The sequence below is a fragment of the Sceloporus undulatus genome, chromosome 3, assembly GCF_019175285.1.
Source record: "Sceloporus undulatus isolate JIND9_A2432 ecotype Alabama chromosome 3, SceUnd_v1.1, whole genome shotgun sequence".
NCBI classification, from domain to species: domain Eukaryota; kingdom Metazoa; phylum Chordata; class Lepidosauria; order Squamata; family Phrynosomatidae; genus Sceloporus; species Sceloporus undulatus.
Window position 1 is genome coordinate 100,602,643 of NC_056524.1, and position 19,774 is coordinate 100,622,416.

Genomic DNA, 19,774 nt, shown 5'->3' on the forward strand with positions numbered 1-19,774 from the left:
TTTAGTCACTTTGGAGGTATGCTTTTTAAATGATGCATGTGTACTAAGAGTCCGGAAGCCACACCAAAGCCATGATCCAGTCCTAAGGATTGGAGTGCGGCTTTGGTGCAGCTTCCAGACTCTTAGTATGCATGCATTATTTAAACAGCATACTTCTAAAGTGACCCAAAACAGCTTTATTTTGGCCTGTCTGTATGGGGCCAGTGCTAAAAGGAATGTAGCAGACTCACTTTGGAAAATACACAAACACTTGGGTATTAGAATTCAATTTTATTTCAATTTACACAAACACTAAAAAAATGCAGTTAAGAGAATAATATTGCTGACCAACTGTGCTAAAGAACCAGATGAGATTTTCATGTCCTGTGATACCTAGTACCCAGAATCTGATATATACTGAGGCCCTGCCTATCAACAATGCCTACTCAATGAACACACACTCAGTATCTCTCTCCCTCACATGCCCTCAATGTTGCTCTCCTGCCCCAGACTTTAGCTACTTTTTTATTACCCTTCCACAATCATCTGTTAAATGCTCCCTTGTTATGTCTTATGGAAGCATCTTGCCCATGGCATCCATCTAGCAGAAGAGAGATGCAAGGATATAGGGGTGCCTTGTTCTTCTATTTCCCCTCTTACAAAGAAAAAGAATAATAGCCAAGCACAAAAGGGCTATGCTTACATGGAATGACTGGACTATAGCTTTTCTTTTACTTATAGCTGGGAGGAGAGGGGATGCTAGGCACTTTAAAGATTCAGGGCCCAGGCCAAAAGAATAAAATATCTGCACAAATTTGCATGTATTAACATAGAGGAAAAGTGAACCATTACTGGGTGTGTTTTAAAATTACATAAAAGGCAAATCCACCTACTTAAGATACTTGTCCAACTTGCAGAAAACGCAACACATTTTAAATTTATCTGCAATTCCCCCAGATCATCCCACAGTTGCCCCCTGAGTTGCATTCAGGTTGCAAAAACAAGCTTCCACTGGCATCTGCAGACATCTAGGGGTCTGGGTCATAAATTTAGGGACAAACTGCCAATGGTTGAGGCCTAGTGGTGCCCTTGGTAAATTGAGTATGTATTTTCCTCGAAGATTCACAATGAGGCCCCAAGATCAAACAATAATGTACAAGATGAGCACAGAAGGAAAGTTTATTCACCTACCACCAAGATTACTCCCAAGGAACATATAATTTTCCAAGAAGGTAGAGACTTCTAGAAAAAATGCCTATTACTGAAGAACAACCGTGCAAGGAATTGTATTAAGCTGCATTCATATTGTCATCAAGAGAATAAGCCATATCAATATTCACCATTATATTGTTTTTATCCAGCCTTTTCCCAAAACACAGAATTATATTAAATAGGATCATCTGAATCATATTAAATAATTCTGTAAGTGAGGTAAGCTTCAATATAATTTTGTCATATATATTATTTACTGATGATTCAGCTTTAACATGCAGTGTATACAGCTGGTAAACTTTTTGATTTTTAAAAAGAGGCTTAGATGGTTTCATAATGTGCAGTGCAATGTAGTGAGGTCAGGTAATGCCAAACTCATGGCAGTACCAGACAAGCAATGATGTTATTAATGCACTACTTCTAGAATAGTTTTATATCAATTCTTGACAGAAGTCCTTCATTAATGTTTTGAAATAATATGGCTAAATGGCATATAGCACTAAAATGTGAATTAAAAGAGCTACCTTTAAATAAAAAGATGTTGAAGATGACACAGTTAAAAAAGGGCTCAGACTTTGGCCTAGAAATGACCTCTCAAGAGGAAAAAATATTTGAGATTTCTTTTCATAAAACTGTTCTTAAAAAATGGGTATTATGTGCAAATGTTCTGAAAACAAACTGCATTATAAAAACATTCTTAGAAATGTACCAAGCTGAAAAGAAAAGATGATTTACAAATATTTGTATTGTGATATCTAGTCGTCATCAGAATCTGAATCATATTTTTTCCCTCTGATTGATTTCTTATCAAGCTTTGTGAAAGTGGTTCCAAATTTCTTTTGGCTCTGGAAAGGAGGATCCATTAGGTTGCCACTAAAAAAGAAAATAAAGATGTTAACACAAGAACTTTGTTGAAGTGACAACTGCCTGAAATAGTAGTTTAGCATGTTATAGTGGTCTGTGTGCTGGAAAAAGGAGTCTGGGTCCAAAACCCCATTTAGCCATGAAGCTGATTGAGTGCCCTTGGACTAGCCACCACCTGTTAGGCTAGCCTAACTCAGTGGATAGTTGTGCATATAAAAATGGGGAGGAACATCATCTACGCTACCTTGAGCTTCTTGTTGGAAAGGAAGGATAAAAATTTATCAGATGAAATAAATCCAGCAAAATAACACCTCAAATAATTTTATCTTGCAGCCAGCCATGCAGCACACCCATTTTTACTGAAATCAAAACGTCTGCTTCCTGAAATCTTCATTACTACACCAGGAGCCATGGGTAAATTCAACTTCATATAAGTACGATCTATCCAGTGTCAAAATGTAGTTGACATCTAAAGTAAACAGAACTGGAGCTAGACTACAAGCTTTCTGATTCCTTTTGTAGATGGCACAGGACCTCTACAGTGTTCATCTACAGTGCACTGCCCTTTCAGGTAGATATTAGTAATTCAGACAGAGGTCCAAAATACACTGTAGAAATAATCCAGTTTGAATCCACATTAACTACCCTGGCTCAATGCTAGGGAATCTTGGGAACTGTAGTTTATTATGGCACCAGAGCTCTCTGATAGAGAAGGCTAAATGTCTCACAAAGCTACAATTCCCAGAATTCCCTAGGATTCAGCCAGGGCAGTTAAAGTGGCCTCAAACTGGATTATTCCCGCAATGTATGTGGACCTATATTATTATTATTGTTATGATTTTCTTATATCCCACCTTTCTCTCAACCTAGGGACCCAAAGCGGCTAAGGGCAAATTTAAAAATACAATTTTAAAACAATACAATAGACTTCCCTAGCATTGACACAGGGCAGTTAAAGCGGTCTCAAATTGGATTATTTCCGCAGTGTGTTTTGGACCTTAATCTCGTATCAGAGACTGAATCAAACTGAATTAAAACCAGTGATGTAAATAGAGCACTCTTTTTCAATCTAGCTATCAGGGAGATAAGAACGAATAATCTTCTATGTAGATTTATCCTACTTGTTCATCAGTTAAACCAACTCTTCTTATGTCCTGTCAGTTCACTTATTATGATGCTTTGAACAAAATTTCCTACAGTATTTACACACAGAAAACTAACTTGATAATAAAGTTCTTGGATGTGGTTAGTTATTATGGTACGCCAGGGGTAGGCAACCTTTTTGAGCCGGGGGCTGGGTTGCTGTCCCTCAGACAACTGGGGGGGGGGGGGGGAGCCAAAAAATAAATAATTAAATAATTAAAAAATCAAATAAATAAATAAACCGGGACAAATGTAGGACAAAAATTCAAATGGAGGACACTTTTATATAAAAATGGAGGACACGCAAAAAAAATTGCTGATTTTTTAAAAAATGTTAAGATAAATGCATGTTTCTGAGGCTTCTATAGACAATTTCCCCACCATGCCCCTCGCGTGAAAGGCCAAAGGCCCCAGCGGCAATCGGCAGCAGGACCAGGCTGGGGCCGGTCCCAAGACCTTGCTGGGCCACATCTGGTATGCTGAGCCTCAGGTATCAAACTTTTGGGGAAAGAAGTTGTCTGATAACAAAGAAGCCCACTAGTAGTTCAAAAATAAGAAATTCACTAAGAAAAGGTGACTACAGTATCTATTTGGGAATATCTTGAATGCCTCCTTCAATTTCTACCAAGAAAGAAAAATAAAGAGTGACAACTTTATCAGGGTAAATTTTGTTCACTAAGCTGAGTAGTATACAGAATAACTGATATCCACTGTATAGACTGAGTTTCCACAGCCTTGTTTCTATGTCCTTCCAAAGCATGGATTTCTGTTAAAAAAAGTTAACTTACCTGTAGGTGATGATATCTGCACAACCTAATCTCCATTCTAAGGTCTCTGTGGTGAAGTCATCAGTATTGCCAAGATCTGCGAAACCAACTATATAATCCTGCGTTTTCCCATCTTTTACAAGTGCTAGTGTGGGAATTACTTTGATGCGAAGTCTCTCACACAGAAATGGAGATTTTTCAGCATTTACCTTGATAAACTTGGTTTCAATGTGCTTTTTTGCAAGTATTGTTAAGTGTTTGTCAAATATTAAGCATCTGTGGAAAGCAAAGCAAAAAAGTCAAATGGTACACAATGATGAAACTAGACACCAAGTCTCCTTTTGCTTCCTTGAAAAACAACCTCACTCACAACAAAACTTATATTTAACACATTACATTTTTTATATTAATGATAACATATGAACACTAAAGTCAAATATACATAAATTATCAAATATTTAATTAAAATGTAGATTTACTATCTCCCATTTCTCTCTCTTTGATGCTATGGAGCATAGACAATAAAATGAAATATTCCAAGTATTAATCCATTCAACCATTACCCATGAGATATTAACATACTGTGGTTATAATGCTGCACTTGGTTTTCTGCACCTAAATTCTATTGAATTCATTCAGAATGTGGTTTTAATTCTATGCATGCCTATTAGGAGGAAAATCCAAATTAAAAAAACAAAAACAAGACGCATTTCTGAACAGAACAAAACAAAAGCATTCCTATTTTACTTTTAATCCAAAATGTTCTAATTTGGTAAAGAAAAGATTAATCAGACAAGATTAATCTCAACATGCATGCAACTTACAAATGGGCAGCAATTCAAATCAATAGGTTCAATTACAAGTATCTGCACTAGATCAGATAAGTAGACCTAAAAGATGGAGTTTCCACACATCTATTTGTGATTTCTTCAATGGCTAATCTGTTTTAGCAAGTATATTGTCCTATAAGATCCCACAAGGAACATAGTATACCTGTAAGTTGTATCTCTGTAAAAGTGGCAGACCACATTTTTACTTCCTTTCACTTCTTGAAAAAAATCTCTCTCACTAGGGATTTCCTGGTATTCTCCATGTCCTTTTGAAAGCCACTCCTATTTAATGCAAAAGATTAGCATAAAATCTCTAGGTGTTATTTATGACATGAGACATAAAGCATCCCCATACCTTATAATTTATGTACCACCACAACAAGGGCAATTCTATGATTCATATGGAGGCTTGTATGATTCCTAATCCCAGTGTAGGCTTTAGACTAGTAAAGAGGCAATTCTGAAAGTACAAATACATTTTAATGGCCATCGGGCCTGAAGAAGAGCCCTCCCTCCTTGCCAAGAGTTATCTTCTGGCCTGGAAGAGAGTGAAAGGGCAGGCCCAACGCCATTGGGCCTGGCCTCTATTAAGAAGCAGAGCCCTCCCTCTAGTCCATCTGCCTTGGTCCAGGCCTCAGAGGGAGAAGAATTGCTGGACCTCATTCCCTTCTCCTTTTGTGTTGTGTCTTTTTAGATTGTAAGCCTGAGGGCAGGGAACTGTCTAATTAATAATAATAATAATAATAATAATAATAATAATAATAATTGTAAGCCACTCTCAGAGCCTTTAGGGCTGAAGGGCAGGGTATAAACACCATAAATAAATAAATAAAAGAAATAATGGCCAGTACTGACTTCTAGGAGGTAAGCTACCAGTATCAACATACGCATGTTTCCTTGGCAGTTTAATCCTACTTTACTCAATGAGCTTTACTCACAAGAAAGAGTGTGAAGTTTAACCATCACATACTTTTTTACATCAGATATAGACATGCCTGACTTTCAGACCTTTTTGTATCAGTGGGTAATTCATCTGCAGTGCAGGAAATGTCAGCAATCAAACTAATGTTGAAATATTGTTTTGAGAAACTTTTCATATCTGTCCTTTTGAAACAGATACTAATGGTTTGCAATAACTAGTAACTGAATCATATGAGGGAAGGCAGCCATGCTAGTTTGTTGAAGCAGAAAACAACACAGGGTCTTGTGGCATCCTAAAGACTAACAAGATGTACCCAATGGAGAGGGCTGGAGTCCTTAAAGTTTATCTATACCAGTCATTCCTAAACTTTGGTTTTCCACATATTTTGGACTTCAGTTCCGAGAATTCCTGACTGTTGGCCAAGCTGTCAGGGTCTTCTGGGAGCTGAAGTCCAAAACTCCTGGAAGACCAAAGTTTGGGAACCACTGAATGTGTGATTATGGCAGTCATAATGTATCAGGACATCACAGGGATTTAGGCCTTAGTCCAGGGGTGAAACTCTTTTGACAGTCCAGAGTTTATTGGACTGCAAATGCTACCACCCCCCACTATTGCCTATGCTTACTAGATCCATTGGGAGTTATAGGACAGCAACATTTGCTTTAACTTTTAGATACCACAAGCATATTTGTTGTTGTTCCCTGTTAGATAGCCTTGGACAGTTATCTATAACAAGTTTCAGTTTTCTGAGTAAAACTTTCACTATACTTAAGCCTCAGGTATACATCTCATGTCTTCTTTTACTGAGGGAGAAGTTTAGATATGCTCCATATTTGGACATCTAATACATACCAAGATCTAGCATTCTAGGTCATACAAAAATCAGTAATAATGTTGATACCACTTTCAACCACTTTCTTGAAATCGTGATTTGGCATATAAACCTATTTTCCAATTAATTAGTTTGAAAAGACTGGAAAGTCAGCTTCAGCATCTAAGCAGAAACTATTCAAAACCCCAAGTGACTGGTAACACCACCTCACAATTCAATAAGCTGTGCACAGTACTAGCTAATGGGCATATCCCATGCATGTTAATTTGGAATGAAGTCCTACTGAGTTCAGTGGGGCTTCCTTATAAGTAATTATTAAGTTACAATTTAAGGCAATCATGCTGAAAGTATTGTGAAGCTTCAGATTAAATAATGAACATTTCACTCCTAAACACATCTGCATGGGAGTAAACCCATTGAGTTCAGAATTTATCTCTCAGTAAGCAGGAACAGGATCAAATTCCATGAGTGTAAAAACACTTCAAATATCTTTTCATCCATAAGCTTATTTTATAGGTTGATGTAAGTTTCATGTCAGTTTGCTTCCCATCTTTGTCTAAATAATAGTAGGCTATCATGTTTTTGTCAAGAGTTTTAAGTTTATGGAAGCAACATGTGAGAAATTACTTAGAACAGGGGTAGAAACCTTGTTCTGTGTAATGTTTTGAACAGTAAATTTCACAGGCTTCACTGTGGGCTAATGGGATCTGTAGGCCAAGGCATATGATTGGCCAGCCCTGACTATTAATATATAATATTGTATTTTTAATCACACTAAAGAATGGTTACTTGTTTCTGTTGCTGGGCTTTTTTCAGTGCTTCAAGCCTTCTTTGCTTTAGGATTTCCAGTTCATCTTCATCCACTTGGTCAAGTTTCTGTATTTCGGCATCAAGTTGTTCTTCTACAATCTTGGCTGTCTGAAGCATCTGAGCTTCCACAGTTTTTGAAAACATGTCAGCGGCCATTTCCCCTGTATATAAACAGCAGAAACATTAAATCTGAAAATAAAATAGGTTTTTTAAGTCAGAGCTAGTTACCATGTATTTGCACTCACTGATGAGTTACAGATGGGGCCTTTGGAGATGTAAGTCAATTCAGCCCTACAGATTTTTATCTTTTGGAAACCTGATTGTATCTGTCTCTTCTGCTACTATGTTAAATAATGGTAACTTGTTAGGAAGAGGTTAAAAACTCTAGTTTTTGGTGGTAGTACTGTCCCTTGGTCAAGTAGCTGAGGAATTTTAAGCAAGGGGTATTAGAGGATCTGGTTGCAAATATTTCTAGGTTATTTTTATTATTAGTTCATGGAAATACATTTAATTTCTTAGAGGAACCTTGGTAACCAGTGAACACTTATATAGTGGTTACAGTGGTATAATGGTTAGGGTGTTATACTGGGATCCAGGAGATCCAGATTATCACTGAGCCTTGAGACATCACTCTTGCAGCTTCTTCCTTCTCAGAACATGGTTGTGAAAAAGATGGTGAGAGTGCCACATAGACCACTCTTAAGCATCTTGCAGTAAAGGGGATATAAAAATGTAACTAATGAACGACTGAGTGAACAAACAAAGAGACAAACAGCTATTGTAACCTCAAGATGTGACTAGACGAGTTCAAATTTCCTATTTTTTGTTGCTGTGTGCCTTCACGCCATTTTCAATTTACAGTCATCATGACCCTATCAGGGGCAAGATTTGTTCAGAGGGGTTTTTGCCTTTGCCTTTCTCTGAGGCCGAGACAGTGTGACCTGCCCACAGTCACACAACAGGTTTCTATAACACATTTCACATTCAGCTGCAAAACTTCCATAAATTCGTCATTCTTCATTGTGTAAAACACATTCCAGACTCACTGGTTAAAATGGGTATTACTTGGGTTTACTGTAAATTGAATATATGCTCAATGGTTTTCTTAAATTGTGCACTGCATGAGAAGAGGAGGAAGTCTGCATGACTTCAAAACATAAGCTCATATCTCCTGCATTATTTAATATGGAATAATCTGCTTCCATGCTGCCAGTCACACAGTTTTAGAAAGCATACTATACTAACATATGACTTTCAATCAGTTAGTTCCGCATACATTTAACAATATTGCCGAGGAGGGGAAATGTTTGGACTTCATCATCTAAACTGTCCCTTCCAACCCACAATTCTTTCTCTTAGGCCCGAAACACATGGGCAAAACTTCAGGCTGCGTTGGGGGTGTGCCATTTACGTGGCCTGAAGCCACGCAGAGGCTGCGCCATTTACAAAGAGCCAAGTCAAGGACTGTGGTAGCAGACTGGAATGGGACTGGGGATGTGTGGTTGCTGCAGTCCCAGTGCTGGCATGAGAAAACATGACTCACTTGAAAAAGCAATGATGTCTGGGAAAGCGGAGGGAAGTAGAAAGAGAGGAAGACTGCATTCAGGGAGACCATGGGCCTGAGGCTACAGGGCCTGAGCAGAGGGAGAGGAAGGGGGGCTTGGAGGCACCTCATTTACAGGGCTGCCATGAGTCAACATTGACAACATTCCTCCAGTGGTCCCCAAACTGTGCCCTTTAAGAGACTGTGGACTTCAGCTCCCAGAAGCCTCTGCCATGTTGGCCAATAGCCTGGGATTCTGGGAGCTGGAGTCCAAAATCTCTTAAAGGTCATAGTTGGGGGGGGCCACTGCCTGAGAGCAGCCCCATTCCCACACTGCAGTCTTATAGTGCTGCTATGCCACTGTGACTGCTCTGCCTGCCCCTGTTGCATTCTGGGGCTTGTAGTCCAGTGAGGCCTAAGAACTCCTTGGCTGAGAATTCAGTTAAAGTGGAATAGCGGCGCTACAAGACTGCAGACTCCAATTCCCAGAATCCCATAGCCTTGAGCCAGAACGTGCTAAAGTGGTGCCAAACCGGGTTATCTCTCCAGTGTGGAAGCAGCCCGGGAGCTCAGAGCAGAAGCCCAGGAGAAGCAGCCCTGTCTGCGGGAGGAAGGAGCGCGGGACTCACCGCAGAGAAGATACAGAGCCGTCAGGGGAAGAAGGGGGTGACGAAGCCCCCAGCAGTGCGAACACCGGATGAACCGGCTTGGTTCCGGATCCGCGGAGGCCTCCCTCAAACCGGCGAAACGCCTCCGAGTCTTTGTTTGGTTCGGCAGTTAGTCGTCACGCGCCTTTGTTGCGCATGCGCGCTCCAGGGTCTTATTTTCCCCAAGCTTTTTCTTTGGCGCAGAAGTTAGTCGTCATATGCCCGTATTGCGCATGCGCGGTCCAGGGTGTTGTTCTTTCCCAAGCTTGCTTATAATCGACGCAGAAATTAGCCGTCACACACCTTTATTGCGCATGCGTGGCCCATGGTCTTGTTATTTCCAAATTCTTTCGTATCACTGTTTGGCGCAGGAGTTATTCGTCACACGTCTTTATTGCGCATGCGCTGTCCAGTGTCTTGTTCTTTCCCAAGCTCTGTTCTTATTATTATCATTTGCATGTTCTATGCTTAGGATGGAGAACTACAGTAATACAGTTTTTTGGCACCGCTTTAACTGCCCTGGCTCCATGCTATGGAATTCTGGGACCTGTAGTTCTGTGAGAGATTTAGCCTCCTCTGTCAGAGAGCTCTGGTGCCACAACTAACTACAAGTCCCAGGATTCCACAGCATTGAGCCAGGGCGGTTAATGGGGTGTGAAACTGGATTATTTCTGCAGTGTGGATGCAGCCAAAGCCAGGAGGGCAGCCTGAGAGTCACGTTGTCATGTTCACGATAAGGGGGGGGGATAGGGGCCTTTACTGAGGCAGATTGGTAAGGCCTGTCGTTTGGGTTGGGAGGAATGAAGACTACATGGACCAGAATGCAATGCGCCAGAGAACTGCTTCCGGTACTGCTGCAGAGCTCACCCAAACTACAAGAACCAGAATACGCTGCGCTTCCCTTTGACAGCTGACTGGGAATAGAAGAGACGTCTCCTCTAATTCTGAGTAACACGATGGAAACCGATCCAGGGGCAGCCCTGTTGGCCATACAGCAAAGTGCAATATCCTCACCCCAAACCCACAAAGTAGTGAGAGCCAAAATGCACATGATACACGTTGCAAGCTTCCCAAGCTCCGCTGGTTTCTTCTGTTGGTGAAACAGATCACAGCAGAGTCAAAAGTATAGCTTTACTCAGCAGAGTCAGAAATAGTCAAAGCAAAAACACAGCAATATGGCTACTAGGTACAAACAAGGTTACCAAAAAATAAACAGCATAGCTTCTTGCATATCAATATGCTCCCAACCTCTAACTAGTCTCTTAGAGCAGTTATAGTCTGCTGATTGACTACCACAGTCACCTGGCCTGATTGGCCAATCGCTCTACTAATGTACAATGCAGGCTTACCTAACATGGCTACACCTGCCATTTACCACACCTTCATCCAGTCACAGCTTACAATGCAAACTGGCATACCCTGACATCTTCATCAGAGAAAGGTGTTGCAAATCGTACAGGAGAAAGCTGGAGGAAAAGATTATTTCCCAGCCAACTTCTTTCTTTCAGTTTGTCTCCAAGGTGCTACAAGATCTCTCTACAACGTATAATAAGGGTCCAAAACACATTGCAGAAATAATCTAGCTTCAACTGCCCAGTCTGCCCTGAATTCCATTGCTAGGGAATTCTGGGAACTGAAGCTTTGTGAGACATTGAGCCTTCTCTGTCAGAGAGCTCTGGTGACACAGCAAACTACAATTCCCACGCTTCCTTAGCACTGAGCCAGGGCAGTTAAAGAGGTCTCAAACTGGGTTGTTTCCTCAGTGTGTTTTGGATACAATGTGCATTTTGGTTGGCCCCATAAAGGTATCACTGTTTTGTGGATTTCGGATTATAATACTGCACTTTGCTATAATATGGCCAGCTCAGCTATCCCTGGACAATATAGTACAGTAAGCATGCAGCAGGGCAGCTGTGTTGCCATTCAGCAAATTCAAGCAGAAAGGTGTCAGTGTCTGGTGGCTTTTTGTTTTGAGTCCAGTACAGGAGTAATGTGCTGTTTCCAAGATGTATCCCCTTAGTCAGCATTAATCCCCTTCAGCTTCCGCTGCTGTTCCCCCTCCGGCCAGAGGGGGCAGCATTCGACTCCTCCACTGCCGGCTCCTTTCCCCGCGCAGCCGCAGTGTGTGTCTCCGTCCGGCTCTTCCTCCCATGCGGCGCAGGGAGCCTGTGTGGCTGGCTGTCTGGCTGCGCATGCGCCCTTGTTGCCTGTGGAGGGGTAGCTTCCTGGCCTCGGCCTCCCCGCTTCTTCGTAGGTGCCCTGTCTGTGTGCGCGCGCCGCGTGGATGTGGCTGTGGCTGGCTGCGCGAGACAGAGAGGGCCCTGAGGAAGGACGGTTGGCGCCATGGGCAAGAAGCAGAAGAACAAGGGCGAGGACAGGTATCCCCCCATCTCCTTCTTTCTGACTTAGGCTGCGTCCACACTGGAGGAGACGTAACCCGGTTTGGCACCGCTTTAACTGCTTCTTGGCGCAAGGCTATGGAATTCTGGGAGTTGGAGTGTGTTGTGGGGCCTAGAGCGGAGCCTTGAAGCTGAGAGAGTGTGACCCCTCACCTCTGGCTGTCCATGGTCCCAGCCTATATATATATATATATATATATATATAAAATATACGTGTATATTATATATGTATATATACATACATACTATATATACAATATATATTATACATACATACATATAATATATTTTATATATATATTATACATACTATATATGTATATACATATATATACTATATATTATTTATACTAAATATACTATACATATATATATATATACATTATATATGTGTGTGTATAATATATATTATATGTATATATGTACTATGCATTATACATACTATATATATTATATATACTATATATTATATATACTAAATATACTATTTATATATATATATACACACATTATATATGTTTGTGTGTATATATATTATACACACACACACACACACACACACATTTGAGGGGGAGGGAGGCTTGTACATATTTGAGGAGGAAATGGAGGGCATTCAAGAAGAAAATGGAGGCTGTGGCCAAACAAGAGCTTGAAACCATTAGGAATGTTAAGGTAATGCTTCTGGGTCAAGGCTCAAAATGGATGATTTTTTGGGGGGGGGGTTGAACTTCTCAGACCTGGCGAGAAGATGGAAATGGAGGACACTTATTTGGAAAGGAGGACGTGCCTGGCCACCCTGGGTGCCACAAGTTGTAGGACATTTGAGAAAAATGGAGGACACGCAAAACAAACAGCTTCATTTATATACCGCTTCATATTGAAGTAGCAGTGTCTAAGCTGTTTACGACTGTAAGCTGATTGCCCCCAACCATCTGGGTCCTCAAAACAGCTGGAAACACTCCTAGAAATGTGAATAAATAAAATAAAATAAATATAAGCATAAAATATAAACAAATCCATGCTTCTTAGTCAGGGTCCAGGAGGACGTTTGGGGATTGCTCCCAGGCATAAAGGGGGAATGGAGGACATGTCCTGGGAAAGGAGGACCTCTGGCCACCCTGGGCTGGTAGTGCGGAAGCTTTGGGGGCCCTCATAGCAGCCCCTGGTTGCAGCCCCTGTTCTTCCCATAAACACATCCAGGGGAGTTGTGTGGGCCACATAGTAAAGTACAGTAACATCCCAGATCCACAAAACAGGGATTCCTTTATTGTTGCTGTGTGCCTTCACGTCTTTTCTGACTTGTGGTGACCCCCTGTTACACAGTTTGTCTTGGTAGGTTTCTTCTGAAGGGGGGTTTGCCATTGCCTTCCCCTGCGGTTGAGAGAGTGTGACTTGGCCATGATCACCCAGTGGGTTTCAGTGGCCGAGCTGGGATTTGAACCTTGGTCTCCAGAATCGTAGCCCAGTGGTCAAACCATTACACTACACTGGCTCCTAATAGAAGATGTATTTTGTGCATTTTGGTTGGCCCAATGAAAGTATGCCTGTTCTGTGGATTTTGGATGTTACTGTACTTTGTTTACTCTTGTGTGTGTGAGAGAGACTGGCTCCTCCTCGCTTTTCTACTTCCACCTAGAGCCTGTCTCCTGGAAGCAAAGGACTCTTCCCAAAATGGTTTCTGCACAGTCAAGGATGACTGGGACCTCTTTGCCTGTCAGCCCTGACTGCCTGGTTCACAGTGACGCCCTGTTTAATAATAGGTTTCTCAGACTGATCCTCAAGGGGTGCATGTGGCTTACTTACATGTTTGTGATTGAGGCTTTTCAGGCTGCAATTGCACTGCAGAAATAATCCAGTCTGACACCACTTTAACTGCCACGGCTCAGTGCTGTACAGTTCCCAGAATTCCATAACACAGAGCCATGACAGTTAAAGCGGTGTCAACCTGGATTATTTCTGCCATGTGGATGCAGCTTCAGTTGAGTTAAAGGGACCTGGAAGCCATTTAAATGCCTCAGCAAATCCCATGAGCACTGCCTCAGTTCCAAAGAGAGGGAAGGGACCAACTTTGCAGAGTCATATGTAGGAGGCATTCACTAAAACTGAGGATAGCAAACAACTTATTCATACTCATGTTAAGCTTGGTCACTCGATTCTTAATGATCACATTGTTGAAGGTAATTGCAACTGGCTCTAGAGAAATCTCACTGTGGAGTCCTTTAACACTACACAGATATATACAGCTATTATACTACATTAAAAGCCATAGCTTCATCGTATGGGAAACCTAGGATATGATAGAGGTATATATCATTTATATGAAGAAGTATTTATTATTCTCACCCTGATAGCTTTACTGCCTCACCAAACTACAAACCCTAGAATTCCACAGGATGCAGCCATGGCAATTATAGTGGAATTACAGTGTCATTTATACAGTGGGCCCTCCACGTTTGCTGGGGTTAAGGACACAGGACCCCTATGAAAGTGGAAAAACCACCAATAACTCCTCCCCACTATTTTTCTTACCTGAGAGAACATCTCTCTAGGAATCTCTAGGTTTTCCAGTGCAACTCTATGATTAACGCCTGCCAGAATTGTGCTGCAGGACCTATAAAAGGCTAGAGAAGTATTCTCTCTAGGAATCTCTAGGTCCTGCAGTGAAACCTCTGGTGAAAGTTGGCCATAGAATTGTGCTGGAGGACCTAGGGATTCCTACAGAGAATATATTAATCAAATCCATGGATAATCAAATCTGCAAGAAGTAAAGCTGCAAATGTGGAGGGCTGACTGTATTTGTGTCGTGTGAAAGGGTCCCAAGTTTCCTTGTCATAGGTGTATACCTTATGTTTATGTTAGGGAACATTTCTGACTGGAAATACGTTTTCCACAGGACTGTGGTGGTAGCTGAGCCAGCTTGCCTCAGCCATGAGGATTGCATCAGTCTCTGCTCTGTTGCTGTGCAGAACTCACCATACGCTTGACTTTTTGTAGAGAGCAATGATGGGGCCCTATATGTCACAGCTGTCCCATAAACTCAGGCCCTTTATGGTTGATAGTGGCCTGTTACAGACTGCCAAAATAAAGCTGCTTCGGGTTTCTTTGGAGGTATGCTATTTAAATGATGCATGGGTCCTAAGAGTCCGGAGGTCACGCAAAAGCCACACTCCATTCCTAAACACTGGAGTGCAGCTTTGGTGCAGCTTCTGGATTCTTAGGATGCATGCATCATTTAAATAGCATACCTCCAAAGAGACCCGAAGCAGCTTTATTTTGGCAGTCTGTAACAGGCCAGTGACATATTAGTATTGATGGTTAGGAGTAAGACGGTGGTGAATAAAATATAGTATCCATCCATCATTTTTTTTTCCTAGACTGGGATTCAGGGCAGCTTACAAAAGACAGAAAATTACAGTAAAAACACATATAGTTAAAAATATACAGAAGTTGAGATTAAAACAGTAAATTAACACTAGAATTAAAGCCATTTCAAACAAAGATTAAAAACAGTACATCACCAAAAAAGCCCTTCTCTTGTTAATAATTCCCAAGGCTTGTTGGAATAGAAAGGTCATCAGCTGCTGCCAAAAGGACAGCAAAGAAGGAAGTATCTTAACCTTCCTAGAGGAGTTCTAAAGGCTGGCAGCAGCCCCAGAGAAGGTCCTCTCCCACTTTCTCAATAAACATTTCTATGAAGGTGGTAAGAGAGAGAGAAATACTTCCCCTGAACCACTTAGAGCTTGGGTAGGCTTATATTGGAAGGTATGGTCCTCTAGATACCCTGGACTGGAGCTATCTGTATACCAAAAATCTGTTGGTCAAGATAAATGCCTCAATGAGGATGGCAGCATGGAGCATGGGACTGAAAGATGATCAAGCAGGTTGTTGTCTGTATGGCATAGTGGTTGAGAAAGTTGAGAGCATGGAAGAAAGTATTTGGTAGGTGCTTAATGTTGAGAGCAGCCTGCCTGGTCCAAATGTGTTGGACATCAGCTCCCAATATTCTGAGCCATGTTCGTACTCTGGGAATGATGGGATTTTAAGTCCAATATAGTTGGTTGGTCAGGTTGCAAATGGCTGATGACAAGACAGCCTGTGATGGGACAACATCTTTCTACATTACAACTAACTATTGGATGTGCTGTTTCTACTTTGCCAATTTGATGATCAGAGAAAAATTGATTTGCTTGCTTGGGAACAGGAGAGGATACAAGGGACTGAAATACAAACAGTTTTGCTTGTTCATCATACCTTAATTTTACCTAGTGATTTAAAAGTGATTACTATAAAAAGACATAAAAGAATCCAGTAGTACATTTGAGATTCACTAGGAAGATGAAATTTCTAGCATAAGCTTTTTGGGGAATGTGCTAGAATGCTTCACCAAAAATGCCACCTCCAAAACCACCCAGAATTGTCTAGAAATCTATTTCTGGTTTTAAAAGAGACAGGATTTTAAAAATGTTAAACAGAGGGAAATTTGCAACTCATATAAAATGTGAACTGCCCCCCCTGAAGGCACCTGGGAAAGGAAATTCACCTCTTTAGTCTAGAAAAGGGAAGCTTGGAGGGGTTGAAATTCACAAAACAGCTGGGGAGGGGGCTTTGTGGTTCCAGGATGACCCTTTGCCCAGTTCTAGAGTATGGACTGAAAATCAATGAGGTTATATTATTTGGACTCAGAAACAATACATAGAATGATAATTATTATCCTGAACTTGGAATTTCTAGAGAAAAATAAAAAAATACAAATACTATCTCAAAAGAATAAATACCAAACTAATAAATACTGTATTAAAATAGCATGTGACGGTGTCAAGGATTATGAATAAGTGTCAACAGTAGTGTAGGCTTTAAACACACATGCTCTTTACTGTGTAGTTGTCATTGTCATCATTCTGGGCATATAACAAACACTTGGTTCATCAGTGTACTAACTAAGCTAGCTGTACTGCTGATGGACTGGGCACAGAAAGGGAATGCTCAGGACAGGATGTAGAGCCTGTTTTAAGTCGTACCATGTCTTAAGACATGATGGCAGCACCATGTTTAGACAGCAAGACTTCTTCATAGGCTTATTTCTTTCAGGAACCCAGGAAAGAGCAGCAGAAACCCTTAGCTGTCATCTGTGATGCTTGAGAGAATCTTTGCAGTGGAAGACTAGCAGGTGCTCTCACTGCTTCTTTGCTTACAGATAATGCCCTGCTTTTCCCTGCAGTCTCCTTGTGTTACATTTGTTTGACCAATTATTTTTTTTAACACTATGGGGATGTGTGCAAGGCTGAATTAAAAAAGCAACTTGAAGGGAACTAGTTTGTTAATTGAGGTGGTGGTAATATTCATTAAGAGATGATGTCACTCACTTTTGAGCTGCTAACAGCTACCACTGGAAAAACAACAACCTCAGCTGAGTAACTATCAGGCAATGTACAATGTACTATTCTTGGCCAAGGCATTCTTAGATGCCACTGATTATTTCGATTTGTAGCAGTGTGGTTTCCAGCTCAGTATGGGGGCATTAAAACTGCCTTTATCTACTTATTAGATGCTAGCAACACGAAGTGGGTGCGATGATGCTTTTTATATCATCAGCCACACCTTTTAGATTGCTTGCTGGAATGGATCATGGTATTACACTAGCTTCAGTCTTTTGTACTAAAAAAATATTAGAAGGTAATACTGGAAAAGTTCTGCTCTGCTGATGGTTGCTGACTTATAGATTCTTTTTTTGTATCCCATAATGTTAAACAGATATATGAAAAACTTGGACGAGGTTGCCTGGGAGTTTGGGATGTGGGATCATTAGTATGTTGATAATGTCAATTCTGCTTTTCCTTTTTGTGTGACCCAGTTGTGGAGTTATCAATGAGTCGCCACAGGCCTTTTTTCTAAAGCTCAGAGTAGATGTTTGGGATCAGTGATAAAATCAGTGAGAGCATATAACATGAAGATTCATGCAGCCAGAATGGGGACTTTGGTGGATTTGATTATTGGGTGGAGGGAGAAGGGGAGCCTTCTGTTGCTCTAGAAGTGGCCACACATCACACTCACCCTTAAAAGTCAGGTTTGGATAACTCCTGAACCACGCCTCCCTTCTAATGCTCATGTGGTGATATGGCAGTAGCCCTGAGTGCTTTTATACCAACTTAAATTGGCTTCCTCTCTTGAACAAATAATAATCATTTGTTAATGTTCTAGTGCAGGTATAGACAATAACCTGCTACCCAAATGCTTCTTGCAACCCTTGGCATAATTTAATAGACAGTAAGTGTGGGGGTCTAGCAGAAGCCAAGCATCACAAGAGGGGAAACAGGTGGAGTTAGAAAGAGTAGAGTTGTTGGGATGGGGAGCCATACATTGCTGGTACATAGCTTGTAACACATTACCTCACCCCCAAATGGATGTGGCCTACAACACAGAAAAGGTTCTCCATCTCTGCTCTCATGAGTTCTAGATAAACAGCACTACTCTTTGTACACAATTGCTTTTGGAGAGTATTTGGAAACTACAAAGAATTTCCAGTTCAGACTCACTTGCTCTGGGATTTCAACATTTGCATTATGTATCAGTTAGTTTTTGAGTCCAATTCAGAATACTGGAGTTGACTAAAACCATGTCTCCGGCTGTTATGTCTCACAAACTTTCTGATCCCATAGAAATCTGGTGAATATGTGGATCATTGTGACCTGCTGTGTGTATTCCCTTGCTGTCAGATGGGTGATGACAAGTAACAGGTCATCCCATCTGAGAAAATTGTTTTTAAGCTTTGGGAGACAGGCTAAGATAACATTCTTATTTGTAAAGCCTTTGATAACTATATTTGATCTCACCTTACTTTCCTTTTATTTGCTTCTTTACTAAGTTTTATTTTTGTTTCTTGCTGATTAATATTGGTCCAAAACACACTGCAGAAATAATCCAGTTTGAGATCATTTTAACTGCCCTGGCTCAATGCTAGGGAATTCTGGGAACTGTAGTTTTATAAAATATTTAACCTCTGTCAGAGCGCTCTGGTGCCATAATAAACTACAGGTCCTAAGATTCACTAACACTGAGCCAAGGCAGTTAAAGCGGTTGCAAACTGGATTATTTTTGCAGTGTGTTTTGGATCATTGTGTTGTTTATTGTGTTATATTCTGAGTTCTTTCTTTTCCTTTGATGTAAAGGTAATACACAAATGTTTTAAATAAATGCTGACAAAATTGACAGTGTTGACCCAGGCATTTAAACAATAAATAATACTTTTTATTAGCATAATTAGCATAATTCAGAATTTTAAATCAAAGGTTTTAGGCCCAGTATTTGAAGCTTCTGATTTGTTCCAATCTTCTAAAGTCCATAGAGAATAAAGTATGTTTCTTTGTAGTCATCAGAACTTAAGATTTATGTAAACTGAAAGATGTTTAAGTTCAATTACTAGTATATGTGCATTTTCAATCATGAGATGTTTTCTTTCATATGACAGAGAAAATGGAAGAAAGGAAGCAAATAAGGAGCTACAGATTGTGTTGCACCATGATATCCAGGCCTTTGTGCAGGAATAATATGCTTGACAAGCACATAGATTGTATTTCTGAACATTTAGGTTTTCAGTATTGTGTGACATTTGAAAGTACATTAATATCAAATTCCATCTTTCAATTTTTTCTGGTTTTGTTCCATACTGGGCCTCAGAAAGAAGAACAAAAATAGATAAAACCTGTCATTTCCATCCCCTTCTTCAAAATGTCCCAGTTGATTTTTCAGAGCCTTTGCATCTATCTCTAGGGAGAAAATACTAGAAGCTTATTTTCTTGAAGTGATATACTGCACAAACAGTAATGAAA

At 40.6% G+C, this 19,774-nt stretch overlaps 2 protein-coding genes across 2 annotated transcripts in view; one reads left to right on the plus strand and one right to left on the minus strand.

The window, feature by feature from the left end:
* Positions 1–255: 255 nt before the first annotated feature.
* On the minus strand, positions 256–9,747 carry TXNDC9 (thioredoxin domain containing 9). Its single transcript, XM_042459818.1, has 5 exons — positions 9,532–9,747; positions 7,339–7,520; positions 4,959–5,077; positions 3,987–4,241; positions 256–2,064 (listed from the first exon to the last, which is right to left on the minus strand). The coding sequence occupies exons 2-5, from the start codon at positions 7,513–7,515 to the stop codon at positions 1,947–1,949; spliced, it is 669 nt and encodes a 222-aa protein (XP_042315752.1). The 5' UTR covers positions 7,516–7,520; positions 9,532–9,747; the 3' UTR covers positions 256–1,946.
* A 1,964-nt stretch (positions 9,748–11,711) lies between these two features.
* EIF5B (eukaryotic translation initiation factor 5B) overlaps positions 11,712–19,774 on the plus strand; it is a 40,852-nt gene continuing 32,789 nt past the window's right edge. The window contains exon 1 of the mRNA XM_042461101.1: positions 11,712–11,927. Coding sequence (XP_042317035.1) covers positions 11,893–11,927 — 35 coding nt within the window. The 5' untranslated portion in view covers positions 11,712–11,892. The remainder of the gene's footprint in view (positions 11,928–19,774) is intronic.

Bases quoted from the DNA above. Each gene is read 5' to 3' on its own strand.
- TXNDC9 (XM_042459818.1), bottom strand. From the start codon at position 7,515: ATGGCCGCTGACATGTTTTCAAAAACTGTGGAAGCTCAGATGCTTCAG. The intron at 5,078-7,338 runs GTAACCATTCTT...TGCATTAAATAG, and splicing joins AAGCCCAGCAACAGAAACAA to GAGTGGCTTTCAAAAGGACA. The intron at 2,065-3,986 runs GTAAGTTAACTT...TTTCTTTTTTAG, and splicing joins GCAGATATCATCACCTACAG to TGGCAACCTAATGGATCCTC.